This window comes from Neolamprologus brichardi, chromosome 1 (assembly GCF_056152115.1).
Source record: "Neolamprologus brichardi isolate AB-2024 chromosome 1, ASM5615211v1, whole genome shotgun sequence".
Taxonomy (NCBI): domain Eukaryota; kingdom Metazoa; phylum Chordata; class Actinopteri; order Cichliformes; family Cichlidae; genus Neolamprologus; species Neolamprologus brichardi.
In genome coordinates this window covers 34,150,104-34,164,588 of record NC_142104.1, presented here as the reverse complement: position 1 = coordinate 34,164,588, position 14,485 = coordinate 34,150,104, and the positions used below count along the sequence as shown (strand labels likewise).

The following is a 14,485-nucleotide window of genomic DNA, read 5'->3' as shown; positions in this document are numbered from 1 at the left end:
TTTTGTTTCTTGTGCACACATTAAATACACATAGAAGGCCAGGGAAGGAGGAATTTGGGTGTTGCTGAAGCTCTCACCCAAACTTGGCAACGGGAGTTGGAGTTGAGTTTTACAGATGTGAAAACGGAAACAAGCTCTGGAAGTTGTCTAATTGCGCAGTGCTGAGGCTAGAGCTCGTTTGGCATGGGTGAAGCGAGAACTGCTAGTTGGTAGAAGCCAGGCTTAATGTGGGATCAGTGAACTTTTATACGAGTATTTCCAGGACGGCGAGGATGACGGAATCAGATTATGCTGCGGACAATCGAAATAATTGAAAGCAAGTAATGAACGTGACAAGACGTGGACGAGATTGGACAAAGGCATCTGCAGAGAGAAGGATGTAGAATGAGAGAGATTTAAAGTAAGCGGCATTAATGCTGATTGGACGAGACCAGTAATGACACAAACAGCTTGTCAGTGCGGGAAAGTGGGAGTGAGAAAGCTGAGGTTTAGCCGGCAGCACCTGGGAGATGTCGGACCAAAGGTCTTTCTTACATATAAACTCTCTCAGTATGTGACAAAATTCTGATGTCAGTGAGTCTTATAGTCGATGTCATCGATCGTGTAGACTAATCTTCGCAGCGCTCATCGTGGGCTGTCTGGTGTTTGTTTCGCTGCCTTTGTGAGGACACGGAGCAAACGGCCTCATCATAACCATTTAACCTTAAAACTCAGTCCTGATGCTGGAACCAATGAGAGCAAGCCAAAAGGCTCTGCTACAAAACATTATCACTAGGGATGGGTATCGTTTAGGTTTTATCCGATACCGGTACCAAACCGGTACTTTTGAAACGGTGCCGGTGCTTAAACGGTGCTCAAACCGGTGCTTAAAGAATAGAGAACACAAAATTGGTCCAAAAACCTCTCATGTTCAGCTGTTTTTTGTAAAAAGATAACAATGTTAGCCTTTTCTGCAGCTATGGGGCATATATGGCATCACTCTTGGCTGGAAGCAGCTTAAACAATGGAAAAAACACAAACTTTGTCCAAAAACCTCTCATGTTTAACTGTTTTCCACTTTTTCTTTGGTCATTTTAGCCTTTTTGTCCAGGGTGAAGGGAGTATCTGCCATCAAACAAGAAGACAGCTGCATGTAGCTATGATGGTGTTTGCTAGTTCACCTTACATGCATTAATGTAATAACGTGGTTAGCCTACTCAACGTAAATTACACACGAACAACATTAAGCTACTCACGCAGAGAAGAACGGCTGCTGCTGCATCATCATCCTCATCATTTCTGCTACACTGGCAGGGCTAGAGGCCAGGACTCTCCTCTTCGGGTTTTTGGGGGATGTTGCTAACTCCGGGTCGATAACAGGCACCACACCCGCAGTAGATGTGCTCGGTGTGAGGTCTCGCAGCAAGCTATCAAATACGGTGCATTTATCTGCTTTTAAAAAAACGCTATGCGTCGCCAGGTGTTTCATCAGATTTGAGGTGTTACCTCCTTTGACAGTATCACAGTATCAGCTTAAAGCACTTGTTGCAGCTGCTGAGTTTGCATTTTTTGCTGTGAAGTACAGCCAGACTTTGACCGCTTCGCCGTTTTTAATCTGTAGCTCTGCTCTAAAAGAACATACGTACCTGGACCCGCCTACTATCCTCGGAAACGTAAAATGATTGGCTAGAATCTAAAGTCTATCACAGCTCAGGAAAAAAAAGCACCAAAATAAAGCACCGAAATGTGCGCTGCTTTTCGGTCTGGTGCCATGATGGCACCGGATACCGGTACCCATCCCTAATTATCACAGATGTGCACTATAGTTAGTTTATTTTTATTTAATCATAATTGTTCTTTTTGTTTTCTGGTTTCCTGTGATCGATGACGTCAGTCGCTCGCTCGTGTTTGGATGAGCTGATATCCATCATTTGTCCAAACGACGCACACATGTTCACGGAGTCCTTTCAGCCTCATTTTCAAAGCACCAAACGCTTTATTTGTATCATTTAATTTATATATAAACATTCTGAATCTCCAAAAGTTGATTCTGTTCATCTGGACGTAGCGTTTGTGGGAGAAACGTTTCGTCATCATCAGGTGACGTCTTCAGTCTCAGCTGCAGGTTTCAGTCTTATAAACAGGACATTGGTTTACTTACCTGGATGATTGAGCATCAAGACGTGCCAAACTGAAGTAAAACTGTTGTGTAAATATTTCGTAAACAGTTATAATCTCAGCCTCTCAACTGTGTTTACTTCTGCACGGCAACAACATTGTGATGACCTATAAATACTGACATAACAAAGAAGACATTGGTGCTGCGGTTGCATCAGCACTTATAGAAGCATTCAAACATTTATCCAGAGCTTTGCTGTTGAACTGAATATTTTCAGCTCAATTCGAACACTTGATGTGACGAGAACACAAAGCGCACACAGTGGGAGGTAGACGTGCGCGCGCACACACACATGTCCTCTCTGGTGTTTGGCACCAGCAAGCGTCCTAATAATTTACTTTATGAGGAACCTGCCAGAAAATATTAATATTTTCATTTAATGGGCTTAAAGCACAGTGCCTCAGGGGATTTAACAAATCTACTGCTGTTTTGAAAGGGTGCTGGGCAGTTTGGCATTTGGTGTGTGTGTGTGTGTGTGTGTGTGTGGGTGTGTTTGTGCGTTTTGGAGAAACTAGGCCTCTCAAGTGTTCAGTTACATTAGAATCTGGATGAAAATTGTCCAAATCACTTAAAATAACAGTTTCTGTGACTGCGTTAATGTAAAACCTTCAGTCAAGCGTCGACGCCGCTCCTCCACATGTTTATACGAACAAACAGCACCGTGTGAAAGGAGTTTCCTGTGGAGACAAAGTCACACAGAATTATCACCGGATCCTCCCTCAGTGTGACAGAGCTTTTAAGCCTCTTACCTCCTGGTTTCTTTTTGTTTTTGTGGCTTTCAGACTCTCATCAGCTCTGCTGTCACACTGAGCAGAAAGCTCCACTATAAACACTGACAAACCTGCTGTAGGCCACCTGCAGACACAGTGCAGCTACAAACACTGTAATGTGTCCTGAGACCGGCACATCTGTATACAGGAACATACTGTGAAATGGACGCAGCCGCCACAGAGACGCCCAACAGTTGGCAAAGTCTCGACCTGTGCGTTCTCTCTGCGGCCGGTGCTACAATCTTATTTTCAGCCGTAAAACACTGATTGTTGTCACCCCTGCTACAGACGTACTACCAATCTTAGACACGTTTGAATCCCAGTGACCTCGACATCAAGGCCAGAGGTAACGTTTCCTGAAATTCTTGGGAATGCAGCGATTCATACCAAACTGGGAGGCTGACAGGTAGCACTGGGGGCCACCAGTATGTCTGTCATACGTGCACACACGTTCTGACTGGACTGCACACGGTGTGCCCTATAAAGCATGCCTTGCTTTAATTGTCTCGCTGGTCACCAATGGGGACCATTACTCAAAAACCAAACATCAGACTGTTTGCACTTTATTTAACAATAAAGATTTCAGGAAGGTTTCCCTGAGCTCACAGATCCTTCTCTCATGGACTTCGACACAGTGAGACTTCCTTTTTGCATCTCCTGCTAGCTTACCCATCCTACACCATGACCCCCAGCAGCACTGCTGTATGGCAGTTTCTCCCATTCAGCTTTGCAGAGCCAGAACCACCAGGCTAGATGGGGAGTGTCGGTGCACAGGCACGATCTTGAGCCACAATCGGGGGCGATCGTGGCTTAAGAGTTGGGAGTTTGCCTTGTAATCAGAAGGTTGCAGGTTCGAGCCCCGGTTTGGACAGTCTCCGTCGTTGTGTCCTTGGGCAAGACACTTCACCCATTGCCTACTGGTGGTGGTCAGAGGGCCCGGTGGCGCCAGTGTCCGGCAACCTCGCCTCTGTCAGTGTGGCTACAATGTAGCTGCCATCACCAGTGTGTGTAAATGGTTGTGTAAAGCGCTTTGGGGTCCTTAGGGACCAGTAAAGCGCTATATAAATACAGGCCATTTACCATTGTCAGGTCTCTATGGAGATGCTGAATCGGGTTCAAGTCTGAGCCAGAACATTCACAGAGTGGTCCCTTTGGTATTTGCACCGTGTGCTCAGGGTCACTGTTCTGCTGGAAGATGAAACTGAAGGTCCAGAGCGCTATGGAGCAGGTGATCATCGAGGATGTCTCCGTACGTGTTCATCTTTAAATAAAGACTGTAACCTGACAGAATGTGGAACAAATGAAGGTCTGTCGATGTTTCTGGATGCTTTGTGTACTTTAACAACAGATGTAGGTTTTAAGTGACTGTCTTTAGGACCAGGGAGCTCCAAACATCTTTATATGCAGCTCGAGCATGAAATGGTTAAAGAGCTGGGTATGTTGTAAGGAGTGGCCTGTGGCCTCCCTGTGGTGTTGGTAACTGTTTGATATCTCAACGTTTTCAGCTGGATGGACTTTAATGGTTGTCTAGTGGTCACAGTAATTAAACAGTTAGCCTTTTGGGTCCTGAAGAGGCCGCACTCATATACAAGATGAATTGTGCTGTATCACCGATGAGCTCAGAGGGATGCTTGCTGCAGACGGGGCTGCGAGTCCTGTGAAGCTGTTCTGTCATTGTCCTGAAACTGGGGTCATGTTGGGGTTACTAATACGAATCGACGATTAGATGGGTTTTCTAAGGTGTGCGTGTCTTCCTAGGCTGACCTCCTTCGTGATGAAGTCCTTTGGTGGTGCACGGCCGTACATCTACGTGCAGCCTGAGCACATTACAGAAGCCTGGAGGTGGCTGGCTAAACACCAGCGGCCTGATGGCTGCATCAGCTCAGTTGGAAAGCTCTTTCACAACGGCATGAAGGTAACAATCACTCTTTAAATGGAGCTTTCTTATCATCAGCTGTTGGTGCTTTAAATGTTCAGCTCTAGATAAATCTCTCCTGCAAGATAAAAGCACAAAATGAACTCGGGATTAGACGTGATTTACATGTTTCAGAGGAGATGGCCTATAGCCTGCAGGCTGCACACACACACACACACACACACACACACACACACACACACACACACACACATGCACGCACACAGGAAATATCCTAAACTATCCAATGACTTTCCAGCTTCTCCTAAAGCACCACAAGCCTCATCAGCTGCATGTTTCAGGAGCTTTGGTCTGATTTATTATTGTGGTTGAACTTGGCGCTGCTGCACAGCAGTAGGAACGTTAGAAACACAGCCTGGGCGTTTTCCTGGTGGAAAACCAAAGGTTGAATCCTGTGACTCTAACAGCAGGTCACCCTGCTGAGTGTTCGGGCTCTCGTGTCGCTGCACATGCATGCGCTGCCTCATGGAGCATCGCACCGTTTAAAGGCCTCAGTTTTGTTTTTTCTGTCACATTTCTGTGATGATCACATTAAACTGGTGATAGAGACACATTACAAAAGACTGCTCTGTGGTTGTGAGCACAGTGTTGTCATGTTTCTGCAGGGAGGAGTGAGTGACGACGTGTCCCTGACTGCCTACATCACTGCTGCCATGCTGGAGCTTGACGCCAATGTCACAGTAAGTCTCACTTCACCCTCCTCGTTTTGAAAATCAGGTCATTGACAGATTTAAAGCAGTTCCTGTAACACGACGGTGTCTCAGCAATACTAATCAGGTCAAACTGGTCGTGTGCATGCTGTCGACCATCGTAGCTGTAGATGCTAGCGTTAGTGTCTCAGTGTCACCTTCTACATCATGAGATAACTGGTTTATCTTATATACAGATTAAACCTCAAATGACACTTTTTAAGCTGCTGTATCTGCGCTACACTTCCTGATTGTCTGCAAGCTGCTTTGCAGCCCAGTTTTACAGCTCCGCCTCCTCTTCATCCTGTTTCTGTCACATCTGCTCTCTGAGCCGTTCGCTGTGTGGAAGAGCAGAGCTAGCAAATGAATGAAAGCTGAATAACACGTGATTTTACTCTGACACTTCCTGTCCCATACTTGTGCTCATGTCTGCGTGTGACAGGATCCCGTGGTGCACAACAGCCTGACCTGTCTGAAGGCTGCGGCGGCCGGCCAGCTCGATAACCTGTACACCACCGCCCTGCTGTCCTACACCTTCACTCTGGCTGGAGATGAGGAGATGAGGAGCAAACTCATCACCCTTCTTCATGAGAAATCAAACACACACGGTGAGGCGGACACTGATCCACTATGATACAATAAACAGTGTTCCTCCCTCTGAGGAAGAACGAGTCTTTGCAGACCCTCCTTAACTCTAAATGGATCTTTTTGGCTGAAACAAAGAACGCAGCGTCATCGTCATCTAAATCGACTTCAGCTAAGTCTAAAACTTGGAAATCATTGTTTGATCCTCGCGTACAAAGAAGTCTTTCATGTTTAAATGTCTGTCTGATGGTTTAATTTTAATGGAGAAAGAACGTCAACCAAATATCCAGAAAAATACATTACTTATAAGTTATAAATGAAATTGCTGTTATGGAGTTAAAAATAAGTAAAACATGACTTAGTGCTTGGTGGAGAAAGCCTTGTTGGCGAGACGTCCTCGGGTTTGCACACTTCTCAGGACGGATCGTGGTCCACGCCTCTTTACAGGAAGTCTGAATCCTTCAGGTGTCTCGGCTGCTGTCTGCTCAGCTTCATCTCCTCTACAGACTTTCTACAGGACTGAGATCTGGACACTGGCTCCATCTTTGGCCTCTCCTTTGTTACCTTGGTGACATGTTTTGGGTCACTGACGTGCTGCAAGACGCGTCCACAACCCGTCTTCACTGTTCTGGCTGAAGGAAGGAGTCGGTCCCTCAGTGTGATGAAGCCATGCTGTGGCCTCATAGCATCTTCTCCCAGGCCTGAATTATTTAGATGTTCATTGTCACCATGACCTGGTGTTACCATGACACCAGTGCTGACCTGTGGTCCTAACTGCCTTCGTCATTGAAAACCCTCCTTCCTCATCCTCCTCCTCGCTCCATGAGGCCAAATGGAGCTGCAGATTGAGGGTGATTGATGGTCGTTTTACATTTTGTATATTTCTGAATAATCGCACCAGTTGGCTGATGGTCTGGGAGCTCATACAGCTTTGTGCAGGTCTACAGTTGGAGTACTTTAACAGCTCTTTGGTCTTTTTCTGGATTTTTGGTTGATATTCTGACTCTGAATTAAAATGAACTGTCTCCATTTTTTATGGTGTTATTTCTTTGTAAGTGCGAAAGCTTACAAGTTGAGCATCGTATGATTGTTTGCTTGATAGTGTTTGTGTCGTGTTGTGAGCATCTGAAGACAGGCTTGTTGAGACAGCAGGACTTAGCATCTCAGTCGAAACAAGCTACCTTGGGTTAGTCTGCAGTTAGAAAATACAAACACCTCCAACCTTGTATTAGAGAGGAAAGGCTGTTTCTTGAGACATAGTGTGACTGAGCTTTTGTAGAGACATTTAGGTGTCATCTGCATAATCGTGAAAGTCTTAAATCGGAGCAGGAACTTGCAGGAACTTGTGTGTAAAGGGACCAGCTTCACCTTAACAGGTCCCTCTTTGGTTCATTGTCACATCTAATCAGACTTTACAAATGTCCAAAACGAATGCAGCGTGGGGTTCATTGGTGATGAGTGCCGATGTGGTCGTCTGTGTGTGTGTGTGAGCCGTGTGACAGATGGCGTGCGTACATATCTGCAGACGTGTCTTTATTTGGTCCTTTATTTGTCCCGGCTGCAGGAGGCACCCGTCACTGGAAGAGAGCAGGGGCTTCTGGGAAAGGCCTGGACTCTCTGGAGGTGGAGATGACCTCCTACGTGCTGCTGGCGCTGCTGTCCGGTCCCTCCATGCCAGGCTTTGACTTGGAGTACTCCTCTGCCATTGTGCGCTGGCTCACTCAGCAGCAGAACCCCTTTGGCGGTTTCTCTTCCACACAGGTCAGTTACACCACGTACACGTTTAACCTTAAAGGAGGGGGAACTCTGAACCTGTGCTAACAACATCTCTAACCCGTCTGTGGCCCCCAGGACACAGTAGTGGCCCTTCAAGCGTTGGCGAAGTATGGTGCTGCCACCTACAGTTCAGAGGTGGGCACTACAGTGACACTGACCTCTTTAGGAGGCTTGAACAAAGAGTTCACCGTGAATCAGGACAACAGGCTGCTGTACCAGGAGACGAAGCTGAGCGAGGTGCCAGGAGAGTACACGATCAGAGCTGAGGGACAGAACTGCGTGCTGACACAGGTACCACACAGATACAGTACACCAAGTACAGAAGTTTTTAGTGTTTTAAACAGAGGCAAGCAGCTGGAACCATTGTGACAGCTAAACACACTGTTCATGGTGCTGGCACAGTCTTCTTACCTAACGGCAAACGAGTGTTGTAGTGTGGACACAGTTTCTGGTTACAACAGTAAGATAACCTCCAGCTCTGGAGTACATGTGAAAGCACAGCAGGCCTTTGTTAGTGTGTGAACACTGCACATGTACTCGTGTTCAGTGTTCCCACACGTAAAACAGGAGAAGCCCAGTATGAACTGGTACATGTCCACTGAGCTGAGAAAACACAGTGAGGTGATCTGTAGATGGGAAGAACAATATTTAATTCAATTCAATTCAATTTCAATTCAATTTTATTTATATAGCGCCAAATCACAACAAATGTCGCCTCAAGGCGCTTCATAGATACAGAGAAAAACCCAACAATCATATGACCCCCTATGAGCAGCACTTTGGCGACAGTGGGAAGGAAAAACTCCCTTTTAACAGGAAGAAACCTCCGGCAGAACCAGGCTCAGGGAGGGGCGGCCATCTGCTGCGACCGGTTGGGGTGAGAGAAGGAAGACAGGATAAAGACATGCTGTGGAAGAGAGACAGAGATTAATAACAGATACGATTCAATACAGAGAGGTCTATTAACACATAGTGAGTGAGAAAGGTGACTGGAAAGGAAAAACTCAATGCATCATGGGAATCCCCCGGCAGCCTACATCTATTGCAGCATAACTAAGGGAGGATTCAGGGTCACCTGGTCCAGCCCTAACTATATGCTTTAGCAAAAAGGAAAGTTTGAAGCCTAATCTTGAAAGTAGAGATAGTGTCTGTCTCCTGAATCCAAACTGGAAGCTGGTTCCACAGAAGAGGGGCCTGAAAACTGAAGGCTCTCCCTCCCATTCTACTTTTAAATACTCTAGGAACAACAAGTAGGCCTGCAGAGCGAGAGCGAAGTGCTCTAATAGGGTAATATGGTACTACAAGGTCATTAAGATAAGATGGGGCCTGATTATTTAAGACCTTGTATGTGAGGAGCAGGATTTTGAATTCAATTCTGGATTTAACAGGAAGCCAATGAAGGGAAGCCAAAACAGGAGAAATATGCTCTCTCTTTCTAGTCCCTGTCAGTACTCTTGCTGCAGCATTTTGGATTAACTGAAGGCTTTTCAGTGAGTTTTTTGGACATCCTGATAATAATGAATTACAGTCGTCCAGCCTGGAAGTAATAAATACATGAACTAGTTTTTCAGCGTCACTCTGAGACAGGATATTTCTAACTTTAGAGATGTTGCACAAATGGAAGAACGCAGTCTTACATATTTGTTTAATATGTGCATTGAAGGACATATCCTGGTCAAAAATGACTCCAAGGTTCCTCACAGTGTTACTGGAGGCCAAGGTAATGCCATCCAGAGTAAGAATCTGGTTAGATACCATATTTCTAAGCTTTTCAGCACCGAGTACAATGACCTCAGTTTGATCTGAGTTAAGAAGCAGAAAGTTAGTGGCCATCCAAGTCTTTATGTCTTTAAGACATTCCTGCAGTTTAACTAATTGGTGTGTGTTATCTGGCTTCATGGACAGATAGAGCTGGGTGTCATCTGCATAGCAGTGAAAATGTATGCTATGTCTTCTAATGATACTGCCTAGGGGAAGCATGTATAATGTAAACAGAATTGGTCCTAGCACTGAACCCTGTGGAACTCCATAATTAACCTCAGTGTGTGAAGAGGACTCTCCATTTACATGCACAAATTGGAGTCTATTAGATAGATATGATACAAACCACTGCAGTGCAATACCTGTAATACCTACAGCATGTTCTAATCGCTCTAATAGGATATTATGGTCAACAGTATCGAACGCTGCACTAAGGTCAAGAAGGACAAGCACAGAGATGAGTCCACTGTCAGAGGCCATAAGAAGATCATTTGTAACCTTCACTAAAGCTGTTTCTGTGCTGTGATGAGCTCTGAAACCTGACTGAAACTCTTCAAATAAACCATTCCTCTGCAGATGATCTGTTAGCTGTTTGACAACTACTCTTTCAAGGATTTTTGATATGAAAGGAAGGTTGGAGATTGGCCTATAATTAGCTAAGACTGCTGGGTCTAGAGATGCTTTTTGAGTAAAGGTTTAACTGCAGCCACCTTGAAGGCCTGTGGTACATAGCTGATTATTAGAGATAGGTTGATCATATATAAGATCGAAGAATTAATCAATGGCAGGACTTCTTTGAGCAGTTTTGTAGGAATGGGGTCTAAAAGACACGTTGATGGTTTGGAGGAAGTAATTACTGAAGTTAACTCAGAAAGATCGATTGGAAAAAAAGAGTCTAACTTAACATCAATGGAACTAAGAACTAAGATTTATTCTTCTAAAAGTATTTTAGCGACTAGTTGTTGATGACGCGACAGCCACGATCCTTAGTAAAGGCAAGAAACGCCGCTGAAGCCTCCACCTGCGGCTGGTGCAGCAGGTGGAGGCTGGGATGAAGGTAAACATCCAGGCTCAGGTGGAGGAGGGCCGGCGTCAGACTACCAGGGAGATTTAAAGACGTCTGATTGGTAAAAGCTTCCTTTGCAGTGTATTAATGAGTGACGCGTCTGATCTGCTAGTGCTGCCGTGCCGCTCGCCACAGCCTGACTTTGTGTGTCTCTGCAGATCTCCATGTTTTACAACATCCCCCCTCCTGCAGACTTCTCTGCCTTCAACGTCTCTGCTAACACCATGGCTAAGTGTAACATCAGCAGGCCGCAGCTCATCCTTTTTGTGCATGTCAGGTACTCTGCGTGTGTGTCTTGGGTATAATTATCTAAACGCCGAGACAACCTGAGAGCACGAGGATCACAGCACTGTGTGACTGTTTGCAGGTACCAGGGGAGGAGAGAGGAGACCAACATGGTCATCGTCAACATCAAGCTGCTGTCTGGATACGTCCTGGATAAGAGCTCCCTCACACTGGTCAGTTGGCCCGCTGCAGGCGCTGCAGGCGCTGCAGGCACTGCCAGTCCTGCCACATGGTGTTTGTCCTACAGACTAACTGTTGTGCTGTGCTGTGTTAGCTGCAGAAGGACCGCTCAGTGAAGCGCGTGGACGTGGAGGAAGGATTCATCAACATCTACTTAGACGGGGTAGGAAGCACAGCCGCTCTGTTTGTATAAAAGCATCATTCTCTCTGATGACCAGCAGGGGGCGACTCCCCCGGTGGCGTAAAGAAGTCTGTATAAAAAAACATGGCCGTGCTGCTTCTTTAACACTTTGCTGGTTCATGGCTTCCTGCACTTGGTTTGAATCTTATTGATACAACACGATGTTCATTTGTGTCATTTATACTCGCGCCACAGTCTTAGGCCCCGCCCACCTTTTAATTGACATGTCTCACTCATCATGTGCCAAATCAAAGCACAAGAAAAGCAATCACAAGACAAAGTGCGTAACAGTGTGTGTGACACGCTGGTGAAATGGTGCTCATAAGCAGGAGCTGGTTGTATTTTGACGTGACGCCCAGCACGCCGTACTGTGACCTTTGAGTTCAGGACGCAGTCAGCTGATGTCATCAGTAGGTAGAGATAAACTAAACCTACGCAGGTCTTTCAGCCGTCTCTACATTTCTAACATCATTATTACCAAAATCATGATGACTTGAAGGGTTTCAGTTTTAACGTCTGTGGAAAGTCTTTGTTCGCTGTATGAGACGTGACAGCGGCTGTGCATGTTGTCTGCAGCTGAGGAAGGATGACATGCAGATCTACAGTGTGACACTCGAAGAGGATCAGCCTGTCAGGAACCTGAAACCAGCTGTGGTTAAAGTCTACGATTACTACCAGACGAGTAAGAACCGAAACTCGTGCAGATGCTTCTTTGGAGTTGCCGTCGTTCTGTTCTGAAATGTTTTTGCTCACGTTTCAGGTGATGAGGCGGTCACTGACTACACGTCCTCCTGTGCAGAGAGTATGTATGGCCTTCATTCACTGCGTCTTTTCATGTTTCAGTGTTTTAACAGGACTAACGCACAGACTCAGCTCAGTTTTATTTACAAAGCACCAAATCACACAGTAGTAGTACAATAATACAGAGAAACAAATCCCACCAATCATGTTACATCCCTCTGAGCCAACACTTGGCAACAGTGGGAAGGAAAAACTCCCTTTTAACGGGAAGTAACCTCCAGCAGAGGCAGGCTCGGGGAGGGGCACCAATCGGATGGGGGGTTGATCACGAGTAGATTAATGACATCACATTCGGCTTCAGCAGAACTGAAGCGGCTGATGGAGCTCACACAGACATCACATTGATTGATTTTTCCTGCTCTTTTCCATTTTAGTTTAATATTTCTATTTGTTGGCCCTGTTAGAGTAGCTTTGCATAATTTCCAGTTCAAAATAATCCTAGTTTATCTTACTGGGCCTTTGTTCAGCTCCCAGTTCTCCCCGTCAGGTTTCCTCCCAGCTTTCTTGTGATTGGCTGTAAATAGGTTTAATGCCAGGTAAGTGGGGCGTTTGTGCTCACAGCCAGAGAAATATGAACAATGTGCCAAAAACTGCATGTCTGTTTATTTACGCAGCGTCAGATGAGCTGGTACAAGAACAGCTGTATGGGGGCTGAACCGTCACTGAGGTTTAACAGTTAGGGGTGTGGCTGCTTTGATGGACAGGTGTATGATGTTAGCCCAGTAAATGTAAATGGCCTGGTCCTTATTTAGCGCTTTTCTACTCTGAGCACTCAGAGCGCTCTATACAACTAACTCATTCACCCAATCACACAAGCACTTCTAAGCTCTTAAGCTCTCACATTCACACACATTCACACTGCGATGGACGTATCGGAGAGCAACATGGGGTTAGTATCTTCCCAAGGATATTTGACATGCAGATTGGAGCAGTCTGGGATCGAACCACCGACCTTCTGGTTAGTGGCTGACCTGCTCTGCTACAAAACTTCAATCTAAAAATACTGTGTGCTGGACCATTAAATTCACTCCACTACAGCCACATCAGCACCATCAAGTATGTTTAATAAGATTAACTGACAAATAGGTCCTGCTGTATTTGATTATTTAGTTAACAGATACTGTTTGCAGCTCGATCTGCTCTCTATCTGTAAACCATGGATATCATAGTCTGTCTGCCATCTTCAGTGTACAGTCTGTAAACCTGAGGGCTGTAGTACAAACATGAATGTATAAAAGCCGACACGTAGTTCAGTGTTCATGTGGCCATGAAGAAACGATCCACACTTCATTTCACAAAGTGAGTGGAAATGTTTGTGCTGGTTTCCATGTAAGTAACTGTGTGTTTTCTCTGCAGGTGACGCCATCAATGAGCTGTAGAAGTGGTTTCCTGCAAACCTTTGCTGGGACAGGTTCACTGTCAAACTGTTGTTTTTCCCATTGCTTCCATTAAAATACACAAAAAGCAACTTTTTAGCCGTGTATTAAAGTGACTCTATTCCATGTATTTTTAGATTGAAGTTTTGTTTTCTCAGTGTTAGAGCCGTCACTATGATGGCTGTGTAACATCAGCGTTAGCGTCCGTACAGCAGTTACTGGTCTGAAGTGGAGGAAGCAGCCAATCTGTGATAGTCGTTTAATAGAGCTGACACAATCCATACATGAAAATGACACGAGACATACAGGGTACCAATAACAGCATGGTCCGAGTACTGTGTGTGACAGGAACCACTTCATGAAGAAAACTAGTGAGTGTGAGGTGGCTTCCTCGCTGATACGTCTCTACCACACCATCTGAAATGTAACTGACAATAAAACTTCTAAAATGATACCAGTAAAAATTGTACTTCTTTCCATACAACACTGTTTGATTTCCATGTTTTCATTCAGGCATCGTCTTCACAGAATAATGACAGTGATGCGTGCACCTCCTGCTCTCCACAGACGTCGTTTAACAGCCTCGCCAGCGTTGAATAGTTTGGTTCGCACGTCCTCGCTGTGCAGGGAAATAAAAGGCAAGTGGGTGGTAGGGACAGAGTATATTAAGGTCTTTTCACTAGTCTTATAATAAGTAAACATATCACTGTCTCAGGCACCACAACTATAAGTAATCATCACTGTACCGACACATGAAACCAGCTCCGCATGCTCCTACAAATCAAAGTCGCGCTGGAAACCTGCTGATCCCAAACCGACCACGGTGCCACACGAGGCGCTCCATTAAAGCCGAAGGTGCAAGATCGATTCATCCATCCTGGTGCAGGCAGCGGCCACAGAAAGAGGTTTTAAGACAGATGT

General features: G+C 45.5%; 1 protein-coding gene across 1 annotated transcript in view; it reads left to right on the top strand.

Moving 5' to 3' along the window:
• Window positions 1–14,037, top strand: part of a2m1 (alpha-2-macroglobulin 1) — a 67,336-nt gene extending 53,299 nt beyond the window's left edge. The window contains exons 26-36 of the mRNA XM_087841254.1: window positions 4,687–4,843; window positions 5,470–5,544; window positions 5,996–6,161; window positions 7,703–7,899; window positions 7,990–8,205; window positions 10,900–11,018; window positions 11,109–11,199; window positions 11,301–11,369; window positions 11,964–12,069; window positions 12,148–12,189; window positions 13,545–14,037. Of these exons, the coding sequence (XP_087697380.1) occupies window positions 4,687–4,843; window positions 5,470–5,544; window positions 5,996–6,161; window positions 7,703–7,899; window positions 7,990–8,205; window positions 10,900–11,018; window positions 11,109–11,199; window positions 11,301–11,369; window positions 11,964–12,069; window positions 12,148–12,189; window positions 13,545–13,567 (1,261 nt within the window). The 3' untranslated portion in view covers window positions 13,568–14,037. The remainder of the gene's footprint in view (window positions 1–4,686; window positions 4,844–5,469; window positions 5,545–5,995; window positions 6,162–7,702; window positions 7,900–7,989; window positions 8,206–10,899; window positions 11,019–11,108; window positions 11,200–11,300; window positions 11,370–11,963; window positions 12,070–12,147; window positions 12,190–13,544) is intronic.
• Window positions 14,038–14,485: the final 448 nt, after the last annotated feature.